This window comes from Anas platyrhynchos, chromosome 3 (assembly GCF_047663525.1).
Source record: "Anas platyrhynchos isolate ZD024472 breed Pekin duck chromosome 3, IASCAAS_PekinDuck_T2T, whole genome shotgun sequence".
Lineage (NCBI taxonomy): Eukaryota > Metazoa > Chordata > Aves > Anseriformes > Anatidae > Anas > Anas platyrhynchos.
The window spans coordinates 28,974,803-28,988,249 of NC_092589.1; the positions used below are offsets into that span (position 1 = coordinate 28,974,803).

Below are 13,447 nucleotides of genomic sequence, written 5' to 3' on the forward strand. Positions count from 1 at the left end.
GTGAAAGAAGATAGTGCAAAATATCCTACAGCCCAGCTCCTGAGTTTATTCAAAGTATATATGAGATTTGCAGGTTTTGCTTGGTGTTGTACAGCTGGTGCAATTAAATTATTTTCCTCAGGCAACTGCAAGCATACATGTGAAAGAGGAATTTGGGGATGTAAATTGCTTCTTCCTCAGCGTTGCTAAAATCATATATAAGATTAGCTTGTTACTAACCAGGTGCTCAAGGCAGGAAGGACTGAAACTACAAAAAAACTGCTGCCTCCTTACTTGTGCAGAGATGTGGTTCCAACTGCTGCTTTCCCTTTGTCAGATGTGAGGGATATCAGTGCTGAGAGTGGTACCCGTTCCTTGAAAAGTAACAACGTGGGAAAAGCCAGTTATTTCCCAAAACCAAACACACTTCTTGTGCCTGGGGAGGGGGAGTACTCTGGAACTATTTCTCAGGGTGCAAGTAAGGAATCTCTCTGCAGCTGGCGTCCTCATGAGGGGAGAGGGCTAACCGCATGGTATAGGAGAACACTGGTATTGCTTTAAATTAGAGGAATTTAGAATTCTAATTTTAAAGCACATAAAACTAATACATGCTGTAGTAGAAATTTAATGGTATATATATTGCATTGCTTACATAATCGTTGTAGTTTGATGGCATTGATTACTTTTCCTAATTATTTCCCATTCCACTCATACATTATAAAAATGGCTGTCAAAAATATATAAAAATCTGGTGTGTATAAATGGTGCAAGAAAATGATGCCAGACATAAAAAAATGTGATAACTTTCATGTTTTAGTAATATTCCATAATCATTCAAAAGACATTTAACAAGAGCTCTAAGTGTATGCATGTATGTATACACATACTGTCACATGCATGTCTTCACTCCTAACTGATATGCCTAGCCTTGAGTAACTTGTCCCTGACAATAAACCACCTTTAGCAGGAGTTAAAGATGTGTCCTGAGAAAAGAGTCTCTCTTCCCAGCAGTCCCCATAGATGTACATACACGTGGATGTGTAGGATTGGTACTAATACCACACATAATTAATATATTAAACTTTTCTCTCTTGACTCCTGTTATGATGCACTTTTAACTTTCCCAAACCTAATTGTTTAATCAAGTAAGATTGCATGCATTTATTTGTATAAATGGGTAAATGGACAATATATTGATCCCTGGCAAGGGTCAAGCTTGTGATCTGTTCTGTACGTATCTACTGCCATACAAGAAAGGGGAAAGAGGAAGTTTGGCAGAAGAATAAGTTTTACTGAGGAATGATGTCTTCTTTTATTGCTTAGGAAGAAATTGGTATATGCTTAACCAAGTTTTTGTTAAAAAATGATGTACTGGTAATGCATCAAAGTATGTTTCACTAAATCCATGAACTAAGGCAGTGGGTGTAGTGAGGGGTGTTAATACTAAATCTAACATTCCTGAAGATGTTCTTGCACTTTTTAAAATGTTAGTGTGTAAGATCAGGCCTCAAAATAAATTGCTAGATGTGTGCTTCATACTCAAATTTTCAAAGGTGTTTTGTAGTTTTATTCCTATTAATTTAAGCTTAGAAACCAATCTTAAAACAAAGAATTCATGAAAAAAGTGGTATGTGTCTACATGGGTGATGGAAGCTGGCAAGAGTGCAGCCATGCTTCTACTCCTTGCGCTGCTTCCTACGTCTCATGTCTCTTTGCCACTGGCATTTGCAGAGCTATGCTCAGAGGTCCATGATATGTTCCAAAACATCCTGGAGTTCATCCTTTGTGCAAAGATGTTCCAATATCAGATCAAGTCCCCATTTCTGTGACTCATTGTCCGCAAGGGATCAGCTTTGGGCTCTCTACCTGCCACCAACAGAGATGGCTGTATGCCAGTGTAGTGTTGCCTTGCAGAAATGTGGCAATCTGCGGAAAATACTTCTTTCTGGTTATAAAACACAGCTCCAACACAATGATCTGCCAAGCTGACAAGGTTGCTAAATATGGGTGAGCAGGAATTTCAAGGACCTGAGCAGTTGCCTACAGTAGGAAACATGTTCTGTCAAAAAAATAAATAAATCAATTAAAAATTGCCACAATATTTGTAGCATTATCTTGCTTCAAAAGGTTAGCCATGTTACTCCTTTCTTCATTGCAAAAGGTTATCCATGACTTCTGTTGTGGTGCTTGTTAAAACTCTGCTAGATTTTAAAATAAGGTTTTAAATCATTATGAAAGTATTTTTGATGTTTGCTTGGAAAGAGTAGTTCGAAGTGTTTGTAGAAAATAAAAAAAAAAAAAATGAAAGAAATTAAAAACTCGTTGAGAGATCAGGAAATGAAAAATTAATTACAGAGTCTTCTATGTTCACTGGAACAGGCTCCGCAGGGAAGTAGTCACTGCAGCAAGCCTGTCAGAGTTTAAGAAGCTTTGGACTGTGCACTTAGTGACATGGTCTAAAATTTGAGGTAGACCTGTGTTGTGCCAGGTGTTGGACTCCATGATCCTTATGGGTCCCTTCCAACTTAGGATAATCTATGATTCTATGATTCATGCGCTTGTAAATAATTAGTGACAATTCAAAATAATCTTGCCAATTAAAAAAAAAAATAAAAATCAACTCAGTTGATAGATCTGTTGATAGAACTGAGGTACAAAACAGTTAAAAGCCAAGATCTTAAAACAACACTTATGAGAGTCTATAGTTTGATGTTCACCTTGAGACATCTTTGGTCTTGATGTTCTGAAATTATAAGCACTTTTTGTATACAACAGACAATAGCTCAGGGTGAAAACCAGCCTTAAAACTTTGAAAATTATATCATGAGGAACTTTGTTGCAAAGTCATATAATCATTGTCAGAACTAGAGAAAAAGACAAACAAACAAACAACAACAACAAAAAAAAAAAAAACAGTTTGACTGCTAGCATAGAACCCCCAGAAACCTGGGCTTTAGAAAAACTTCAGATCCAGCTAGTTATCTAAGGTTAGAAAGCTTTAGTTTTAATTATAATCCAAGTGAGAATTATGTGAATGAATTTGATTTATAGTTGTAGGACTCTACTTGAATTCCACACACCACTTGTTCACAGTTTCTAATAACATATATTATAATCAGCATACCCTTATAACTGATTCCGACACTGGCCAGCATTGTTTACTCCTGTATATCATATCAGAGATCTGTTTAATATCTTTGAACCATTGATGTTTTAATTCCTTTGACAATGGTTCTTCTAATTCTTCAGATGGATCAAAAATGAGTGCTGTTGAACCAATCTTTCAGTTTGGGCAGGTGTATTATTTAGAGGACCAAAAGACACCCAGTGTCTTTTCATAGTTCAGCTTGCTCTCCTGAGCCTCCTTCACAGCCCTTTAGGTCAGTACTGCAGTAGTGATTGATAGAAAAATACCTGATGCTTGGTACAATGTCTTTCAAAAAAGTGACTGAGAGAAATTCTACTTTGAACATACTAATGAGACTGTGTCTGCACCTCAGCAGAATAGCAAATAACTTCACATCTATAAGCCTTATAAGTAGAGCTGATCAGAAAGCTTCTGGTACAGTTATTTCCACTGCTAAATATGTTTTTCATGAAATAGAAGAGTTCCTTTGGAATATGGCAATTCTACTGAAATGTTAGATATGAGAAAGATGTCAAAATGCATTATGTACACTACTAATTAACTGATGACTATTTAAATATTTAAAACACTGTATGAAATTATCAAAGTAAAATGTTTTGACACTGACATTTTTTCTGTGTCGTCAAAATGAAAGCCTTCTTGGATTCCAAAGCAAAACACACACACACACAAAAAATAATAAAATTTTAATTTGAACTATTGGCTTTTTATTCTAACCCCCAAAAAATAACAGTTCTGAAAAAAAAAAAAGGAGGAGGGGGTGGGAGGAGAAAGAGTCACATGCTGTTTTCTGTACTGAGCTGACACTACCATTCTATCAAATGATAGTTCTTCAAAGCTTTTTGTGCTCAAAGTCATGCTATTTCTACTTTTTTTTTTTTTTTTTTTTTTTTTACGCTGATAAGTCCATATTTTGTTTTTGCAGTTTCGTGAAAGATACTGGAAACAACACCATAACTGGCAAAGTTGTTTGTCAGACTAATTTTAGAACTCTGGGTGCATTTTATCCTCACTTTGCCTGTAAGACACTCATTTATATAAGACACTCAGGGATACCTGGAAACCACACTTAACATTCACTGATGTAGAAAATGACAACAGTCTTTAGTTGTAGTCAGTATTTTTTCCATGGGTTATACATCACCATTTTGAAGCTCTACCATCATCTGCAAAGTTATATGTAAATCAAATTGTAGGTGGAGCATCAAATAGCTGTGGTGCAAATCAATGATACTGATAGTCAGAGAGAAAACATTTTCCACTGAACGGCCAAGGTGGAGAAAGGGCTGGGGTCTGGAAGCAGCTGGGGTTCCTATAAGTTCAAGGGGTTTATTTCATTGGAGACATTAATTACATTGGAGGCCAATACCTTTCAGAAAACCTACTAACATTGTGTGGGAGAGGTTTTTGAGGTGTTCGGGAGAACAATAGTTGACTTGGTATGATCTATTGAGTTCTTTGTTCAGTAGATCTTGTCTTGTCGTCCTGTGATCATGCAACAGCTAAGATGATTGAAGGACCCCCACCAAGACTCTTGCAGTGGTGATGTAAGAACCAGCTGTATTTTGTTCCCCAGATCTGCATCCATTTGCTGTTTTGATGAAACTACTGTCAAATAGTCAGAAGAGGATGTGGCACTGAAGAATGGCTTCTTAGCATGCACATGTTGGCCAGCAGAGCCAGCCACTTGCAGGAGCTGGTGCTGAAAGGGCAAAGTATGCGTTGTCAGGGCTAGTAAATGGTCACTGTTTGGTCGTCAGGAAAAAGGAGTAACTTCTTCAGTTCTTTTTCAACAGACACCTTTTCCTCTAGTATTCTTTTCCAGTCTGTACTGAACTAGAGGAGAGGATCTGCAGGAGCGGTTAAGAAAATATAAAAACAAACCCCAAAAACTAGAGCGAGGTTAGTGCAGTAGACTGGTAGAAATATCATAGAATCATAGATGGTTTGTGTTGGAAGGGAACTTAAAGGTCTTCTAGTTCCACCCCCACCACCATGGACACTAGCCACCAAATCAGGTTGCCCAAAGCCCTTAATTACTTCCAGGGATGGGGCATCCATGACTTTTCTGACAACCTGTTCCAGTGCCTCACCACCCTCATAGTAAAGAATGGCTAATCCTCATGTCTAATATGTGTCTACCCTCTTTAAGTTTAAAGCCATTACCCTTTGTCCTAGCACCATACTCCCTGACCAAGAGTTCCTCCCCAGCTTTCCTGCAGGCCCCCTTTAGGTACTGGAAGGCTGCTGTAAGGTCTCCCCAGAGCCTTCTCTTCTCCAGACTGAACAACCCCACCTCCCTCAGCCTGTCTTTGTAGGAGAGGTGCTCCAGCCCCTTGATCATCCTCATGGCCCTCCTCTGGACTCCAACAGGTCCCTGTCCTTCTTGTGCTGGGGGCCCCAGAGGGGGCCTCTAGAAACATAGCAGATTTAACTGAATTTAACAACATGAGTGTATGATGAATGTACTTAAATACTTTTCTGAATGAAGACCATATTTTAATTAGGACTACACGTGTGAGGGTCACATCATGGGTGATCTCACCCACACTCCTATTTCCGCCAGACAATCCTCTTCAGAAATGGATTGTGCTTAACCTTGAAATTTTAAGGTTTTTATGGTTTTGTCCCCACAGCTCTGATCTGGATGGTGGTTTGGTTTGAATAACAATACAGTAGAACTGACCTATTGTCAATAACTGTTTTCTAAAATTGTTGCCAAAGGAAGACATATCAAAGTCTTGGAAGATATCTGTCAAACATGACTATGGGTATAAAAGTATGTGGGAATCCTGCATATAGTCGAAAACCTATGGAAAACAACCATTGAGCAATATAACCATAAATTATTTTTTAAACATACTTGAAATATTCTTAGAGTGGCAGGTCTGTACAAGACAGCAAACACAACCTGTGTTATATATATATATATATGCATATAAATACACACCTATATATCGCACAGTACAGCTGCACAACAAACCTGCATGCAAACTTCTGCTTGCAAATGATTTATGCATTCGATATAAACAAGAGTGTAACTGTAAATTGTAAACTTGACAGATCAAGCAAGATCCTTGTGACCTGCAGAGGTTGTACAGATGGCAACGATGGTGCAACTCACTTTGTCCACAGGCCAGAGCAGAGGACATAGGTAGGGCTGGGCTGCAGAGCACTCAGCTGAATGTTTCCCAGTGCTCGGGATGGTTCACAGTTCCCTGCACTCAGGCGGGCTGTCATTCATCCATTCCCTGGCTGCTGTACATAGTTCAGAGTTAAACCATTGCTATTTGTCCAGTGGTGAATTGCAACGTCGCCAGTTGTCCTCATCATTCCCTGGTTACAGGAAAGCTAGTGGATATATATTACCAGTTCTTTTTCTTTCTTTCTTTCTTTTTTTTAAGAGAAAAAAAAAAAAAAGTAGTTTGTTATGTATATCCCTCGTTTACTTTATGTTGGCTTGCATAGAAGGGCAAATCTCACCCAAGCGTATAGAAAGTAACAACCCTGCAGATCATTTTGTCCTGCTGGGTGTCTAAAACATAGAATACATAGCAAACACTTGTGGTGCATTATATCTTGCATGCAGTTTTGATGCAGTTTATTAATGATTTTTTTTCAGAATCCATTTTGTAAGCTACAACTCTAAACTTCATAGGAAAAAAACAACAGATATACCATAAACAGTATAGGAAAACAAAACAAAACAAAACAAAAAAACAACCATAGACAGTATAAGCAAGCATATTTGGAAATGTTTGTTTCCTGTTGAGTGGATTTTCAAAGACATAAATGTCATCCTTCATTTACTATAAGCCAGACTTAATACCGTTTTTACAGGAAACGAACAAACAAAATATAATCCTTCTTTGCTAATTTACAAGTTATAACTTCTTTGCATTTGTGAGTTATAAGAATAAATCTCAGTTAAGAATAATAGGCTTTTACGTCCATTTTGCATGGATGGAAATGAATACACAAGCCAAAAGATAAAATGAGAGGGCAATGGAAATTTGCAGAAAAGTCATATTAACACAGATATGAGGAACTTCCCAAGTTTACATGTATTTAGAAGGCAATAGGATGAAGATCTTATGGCAAATAAAAATTTGATTAAAAAAGAAAACAGTTTGTTACTTAAAAGGCTGAATCAAAATCTATTAAGAGCATGATAGTGCACAGCAACCCGGAGGTGGAGAACTCCAGTTCTCCAGCAGAAGTCATGAGGACAGAGAGACAAGGAAGCCTCTGGACACCCAGGACTGTCTGCACTTGGTGGAGTTTCTCATGGAAAAACCTTTCTAAGTTACATTTCAGGCATTATTAGTTAATAGGAGGCAGATAGAGATTTTGCAAAGTCCAACAAAATAGAGCTAATAAGTACCAATTCTTAATGCAGATGATGGCAACGTTCATGTCACAGTCCTCAGTGATCTTAATTTCTCCACTAAGTTTACTTGCACTATTCATGTCTGTGCTGCTGAACTGAGCACAGGGAATAGAATCAGGGTCCTATTGATTCTCGGACTGACTAGCAAGATTGCAATACAATCACTGGGGAGCTGTGAAGGTACTGCTATTCCATTTGCATTTCTCAAATAAATTTTATCTAGATAGGCAAACTAAGGTTTGATATTTACCTGGTGTTAAAAAATAAAAATAAAAATAAAAATTAAATAGGTACTATCTATTTCCTATTAGCTTCTTCTGAAGGTGCAAATGTGTCTTAAGGAGTATTTCAGTTGGGATTTGGTTATTGCTATTAGAAAAATTGATTTTATACCTATTAATAAAAATAAGAGATAGAAGTGCCTTCCAGAATGACTGCCATTAGAAACAGAGACCAATGTAACCTACAGACGTCTTCAACCTTGCAGCACTGCTTCTGTGTGTGTACATGCACATACATGAGACTCTGCCTTAGCATATACAGTGAAAGATGTTTGAGTAGGTCTTTTTTTGGCATGTGAACAGCTTTTTAATAATTTCAGGGGAAGCACAGTGATTAGTTGATTTATTTGGAAATTTCTTCATATTTTAGATGCAAAGAAGTAGCTGCCTAATTCTAAAAGAGAGAAGAACCTCATTCCCGTCCAATTCTAATATGCACTTACTAAACCATAAAGTGATCTGAATTTGCTTGCATTTCACTTCTGTCAATTAAAGTTAAGTGGACATTATATTGAAAATTGCTTAATGGAAAAAATCTGCCTTTAAGTAACCTTCTAATAGGGAAATTATTTTTATAGATTCGCCAGATTTGCAATGAAGACATTCCTATTTTATATCAATGCAGATTTTTTGTAATAACAGTTACAAGTGAAGATCATGATATAAATATTAATCAGACTGGGTGATGGTTGAGTACTTGATGCAGCCAAGAAGACGAATATATGCAGTAAAGGGAAATCTACACAGGTTCTCCAGTTACTGCTAAAATGAGGCATCCCAGAGGCCAACCCTGTGTGCGTGCATATCACTTATCCCCATATGGTTTTTTAGCAGTGCTGATTTTCTCTCTGCCAGTATCTTGAGATTATGTCTGGTGCTTGCTGCCTCTGACTAGAGGCAAGGCACTCTGAGAAGTGCAATCAGCAGAGATTCAGTCACCCAGACTCATGGCTTCCAGGTTTAATCTCCTGGTTTTCTGGTTGGCTTGATTTCTGCCAATAAGTTTCAATGAATGAATGAAGAACTCTATCAAATATCACTGATACTCTCAAGTGAACTCTGACCTGCAATGTTGTGAGGGCCGTTGCTGGGAAGATAGCGTGGTATTTTCTGAACAGCATCCCAAGCCAGCAGTGTACCTGGATGCATTGCAGCCAGCTGAAAGCACAGCGGAGTCTGAGTTTGGGAGCTTCTTTTTGCTTTACAAAGTAAGAGGAGTGAGAGGCTTTGAAACTGTGTTAAATTACTTAATTGGGAAAAAAAAATAATTACAAGTTGCAAAGTGTATTGAAATAAACTCAATGTGAGATCTTGAACAATAGAATAATGGGTAATATCTCCAATTAAGTCAGTATTTCTTGTTTCCCAACTCTCACTTTTTTATAGGTAGAGCACATGTTTTGATTTCTAGTTCTCAGATTTTATTTTTTTTATATTTAAAAAAGGAAAAACAAGGATTGGTGGGTATAGAGATTCTAGAGAAAAATTAATTCATCTAGGTCCTATACTTTGAAAATTATTTCAAATAGCAAAAAGCCACGTGGCTTATTACTCCTTTTGAATAAGGTCATGGGAATGGAACAGCAATGGGACAACAGAAACTTATTTCTGCTGACACTGCATTTCAGAAATTGTTTCCTACACTACACTGATGAACTTCTTTATTTTTTCCCTTGTCTGATACAATTTATATCTACCTTGGCAGCAAGTCATTTCCTCCTATTAGTAAATGAGTGCTAGAGCGATAAAGGACAGATGAAAGGGCAGAAATGCACAAGTGCCATCAAATCCCTCAACTTTGCATTTTAATATTCTACAGCTGCAGATAAGGAATGATTCCCTTGCAGTTGAAAGCACAGGCAGCGTGGGAGTATTAGTAGGTTTGCATGAATCCTAAAGGCTTGCAGTTTATTTGTATTCTCTAATAAACCAGAGCTTGGAGGATACCGACTGTATGGATACATTTTCAGCAGAAAACATTCTCAGTCAGGAATAAAAATTATGGAGAGGGATTGATGGGGAAGCAGAGACACTTGGAAAAGCAAGCTCAGATCAGAACAGGCCACAGTGACGTTTATGTGCTATTCTCCATTTCAAAAGCTAAGGTAAATATTAATACATAGCAGAGTGACTGTCGTTCAGAACTGTCCCTCGTGGATACATTTTGCCTCTTGAAAGTCTTGCCAGCTCTCTGGCAACGCTTAATACCTATAAGTGTCAATACCTAGGTTAACATTACCTTCTTCAAGATTAGGCTTTGAATTTCCTATATGAATTCATAATTTATCTCTAATCTCAGTAGAAACCTATCTAAACCAGGATAGATTTGATGACCAGGGATCAGATTTTTGGAAAAACAAACAAACAAACAAACAAAAACACTACAGATTCTGGATCCTAAATGCCTATTCAAAGTCAGTAGGTACTTTTCAGTGACGGATAGGTACCCCAGTGCTTTATTTTTCAGTAATGATTAAATTAGAAAATTTATTTTTGGCACACATTATTGAAAGTGACATGGAAACCCAGCACCATTTTGATAATGAATTCACAATAAGGCAAAAAATATAGAAAAGCCTGCTGTGTGCTATACTCATGATAGGGTGATTGAGTACAATCCTTCATACTCGGTGGTGTAGGTGCAAAGTAAATAATAAGTGTCCTCAGGTGCCATTATACCTGAGCTAATGCCCCTAAGATTTTCCCCCACTGTGTGTATTTCCAACCTGATATAATGGCGTTTTGTCACTACTGGCTTTCCTATGCACAAGGTAGCTAGTTCTGACCTGATGTAGGCCAAACGTAATTTTAAATGATGAAATAATGCATATTTTAACAATGATAAATAATGTATATTACTGTTTTAAAACAGTTATATTGAGAGACCAGACAAATACTGATCCTTATCTCACCTCTCAGAATTGCTAATATTGGTTTGATAAAAAATTCTAAATGTATATTTCTCCCCAAAACATTGTTTTGGCTTTGCAAAGTCCTAAGGAGCAGAAGTCCATTTGGCATAAGTAGTTTGCCTCTGAAAAGAGACAGCAACCAATGATTATGGATTCAGTTTAGAGCAGGACGGGGATGCTGAGCTGCCTCATCTCTGATAACCCCTTAAACATTGCTTCCAGCTGTTTTACTGTTGCACCAGCATGTCATTGTTCAGCCCCTCTGGTAAGAGTATGTTTCAGTGACAAGGGTTCTGCATTTTTATTCACAGCTGTCGTTCAATTTACTGTTACAAATTCAAATTAGTCTTCTTGTGCCACAAGGGAAATAATTATCCTCCTGTTATTTTTGAACTTATCCTAATATGTCTTCTTTGAAAGCTCATACTATTGAAACAATTTGGACAGAGTTAATGTGGGAATATAACCAATATTGGAGAAAAGGCAAGCCTTTAAGGCGGAGGCAGGTGGACACCCAGTTTATACTTTTTTTTTTTTGATTTATTTTGCTTGGAGGTTCTTGTATTTTGTGCTCTTGAAAGTCTATTTATCATTTTTTAGAAATAAATGTCAAGAGTTCTACAATGCTAAAAACTGCTTCCTTCCAGAGGGAGTGGGGGTACACTATGTTTTAACTGACCATTGATGGGATATTTCTCATTGTCTGTAAAATCATGAGAGATTTATGGTATAGAAAGCTTTGATGGATACATGAAGACTATATGTCAACCAGATGGCCATTCTGTTTCATACCTGTTTTCTGGGTAATAACCCAGGTACGTCTTCTGTGTGCTTGAAAACCAAGCAACTTTGAGCTTTGCTGTACTACCAAAGGATGCAAAATAGGGAGTGTTTTCTGTGTTTTGTTTGTTTGTTTGTATGCTTGCAAACAGTGCACTGAAGTGCACTCAGGACACAGGATCAATATAGCTACAAGTATTACCAAAAATATCCTACTCTGCTATCATTAGAAACACTGCACATGAATATAAGAACTTATGCACATTCGTGCACGGTTCAGTCTCATCTGTCTAAGTCATATATGCTGTCAAGAATCATACAATATAAGTATGTGTGACCTCATGAAGACCAAGGCCTTTCAACTGTTAACACCATACTCACATGATCACTTTCATAATATCGTTGTTATGTGGCTTGCACATCACTTCTGTACTGAGCCATGAAAATGACTAATTGTCACTAACATATGAATGTCATTTAAAGCGAAAAGATAAAGCCAGTCAGGATGTAGACTCCAGTCTCTTATCATACTATAGCACAGATCTGCTAGAGAACAAACCACCACCAGTTTCCTTCCACCTACCATTTCCCCTCTATTTCATGCCTATGCAGATAAATCCAAGCAGTACATCTTCCTTGCATGCAGAGGTTTATTAAAATATCATGCACTCACTCCCTTTCAGTGACCACAGCCTCCCAAGCAACTCCCAGCATGGCCAGCACCAGAGCAGATTGGTTCACCACCAGTGGTTTGTATCGCCAGAAGAATCATTGTATCAGATATGCCACTGCTTATCTGTGCCGGTCTTCTGCGACGGCAATTCACTGATGTGAAGATAGGCCTGGGAACAAGTTGCTTTCCTTTTTCTCGTCTGTCATTTTTAATGTCTTCTTGTTTTATTTAGTTTCCCCGCCCCGCTCTCTCTCTGAATTGCAGAGATCCCATGCAATGACTGTTTCAGGAACTGGCATGGTGGATTTGCTCAGACACTTGTCCTGGTGGAGGTGTGTGCTGCTGCAGCTGAGTCACAGGAAGAAGGACTTGACCTAGAGGCGTGAGCATTTCTCTGTTGTCACCTGGCCTTGGGTCACCAAGCTGAGTATCTGGCTTTTTCCATTCCTCCTGATCTTTTGGGAAACCTGGTTCTCCTTTTAGTTCTGTTCTTCATGCTGCCATACCAAGCATCTGCCACCAGATCTCAGTCTCAGCTGAAATGGTGTATATCTGAATCAAATGGGTGAGGGAATTATTTGCTTATTTATTTATTTTATACAAGGTGTGGGTTTCCTGAAAGTCAGGGAGTCGGTGTGGCTTTTTCCTTCTCTTCATTGAGGTCATCATTGGCACTTGTTGTCACACATGAAAATGAGACGTTGATTTGTTTATTAGATATGCTGAAGCAATTCTGTGCACTCATCTCACTGTAAATATCTAGTATTATTAACATTACTTTTGTCTATCCTTTCCTACTCTTTGAACTTTGTGCAATGACAAGCTAAAATCTTGTTACTGTAGGATAGAGGCTTTTTTTTTTTTTTTTTTTTCCTGAGAAGTGCTTAGAAAATGTTAGTTTCACCTGCAAACTATTTCAGGATCCAGAATTTTATCCTGCTACCGACAGATCTATCTGGGAAAAGAAAGATTTGGAATTTGTAGCTGAAAATTACAATGCTCACATTCAAATGCTGAGGAATCAATGTGAGCATCATGACAGCAGTAATAGTAATGTAGCACTCTGTAGAGCAGGTGCCAAAGGAAGATTTTGTAGTCTTCCTCTCAGGCATGGAATTGTCACATGCCACATTCACTGCTATACATAGACTTTGGTAAAATGGGAAAAGGCTACTTCGTGACTCAGTGTGTTTTGACATTTTAATCTTGGTAAAAATAATTATTTGTTCATGATCACGCATCTTGTGTCAGATATATGTGGGAAGGAAAGTTCAACGGTTTCAA

General features: G+C 37.9%; 1 protein-coding gene across 21 annotated transcripts in view; it reads left to right on the plus strand.

Moving 5' to 3' along the window:
• Window positions 1-13,447, plus strand: part of CHRM3 (cholinergic receptor muscarinic 3) — a 286,410-nt gene that overhangs the window by 246,876 nt on the left and 26,087 nt on the right. The window contains exon 2 of one of the 21 annotated variants that reach the window (XM_038176836.2): window positions 12,428-12,728. The exons of the other annotated variants lie outside the window; for them this stretch is intronic. Within the exon in view, the coding sequence (XP_038032764.1) occupies window positions 12,658-12,728 (71 nt within the window). The 5' untranslated portion in view covers window positions 12,428-12,657. The remainder of the gene's footprint in view (window positions 1-12,427; window positions 12,729-13,447) is intronic. 21 annotated transcript variants of the gene reach the window in all.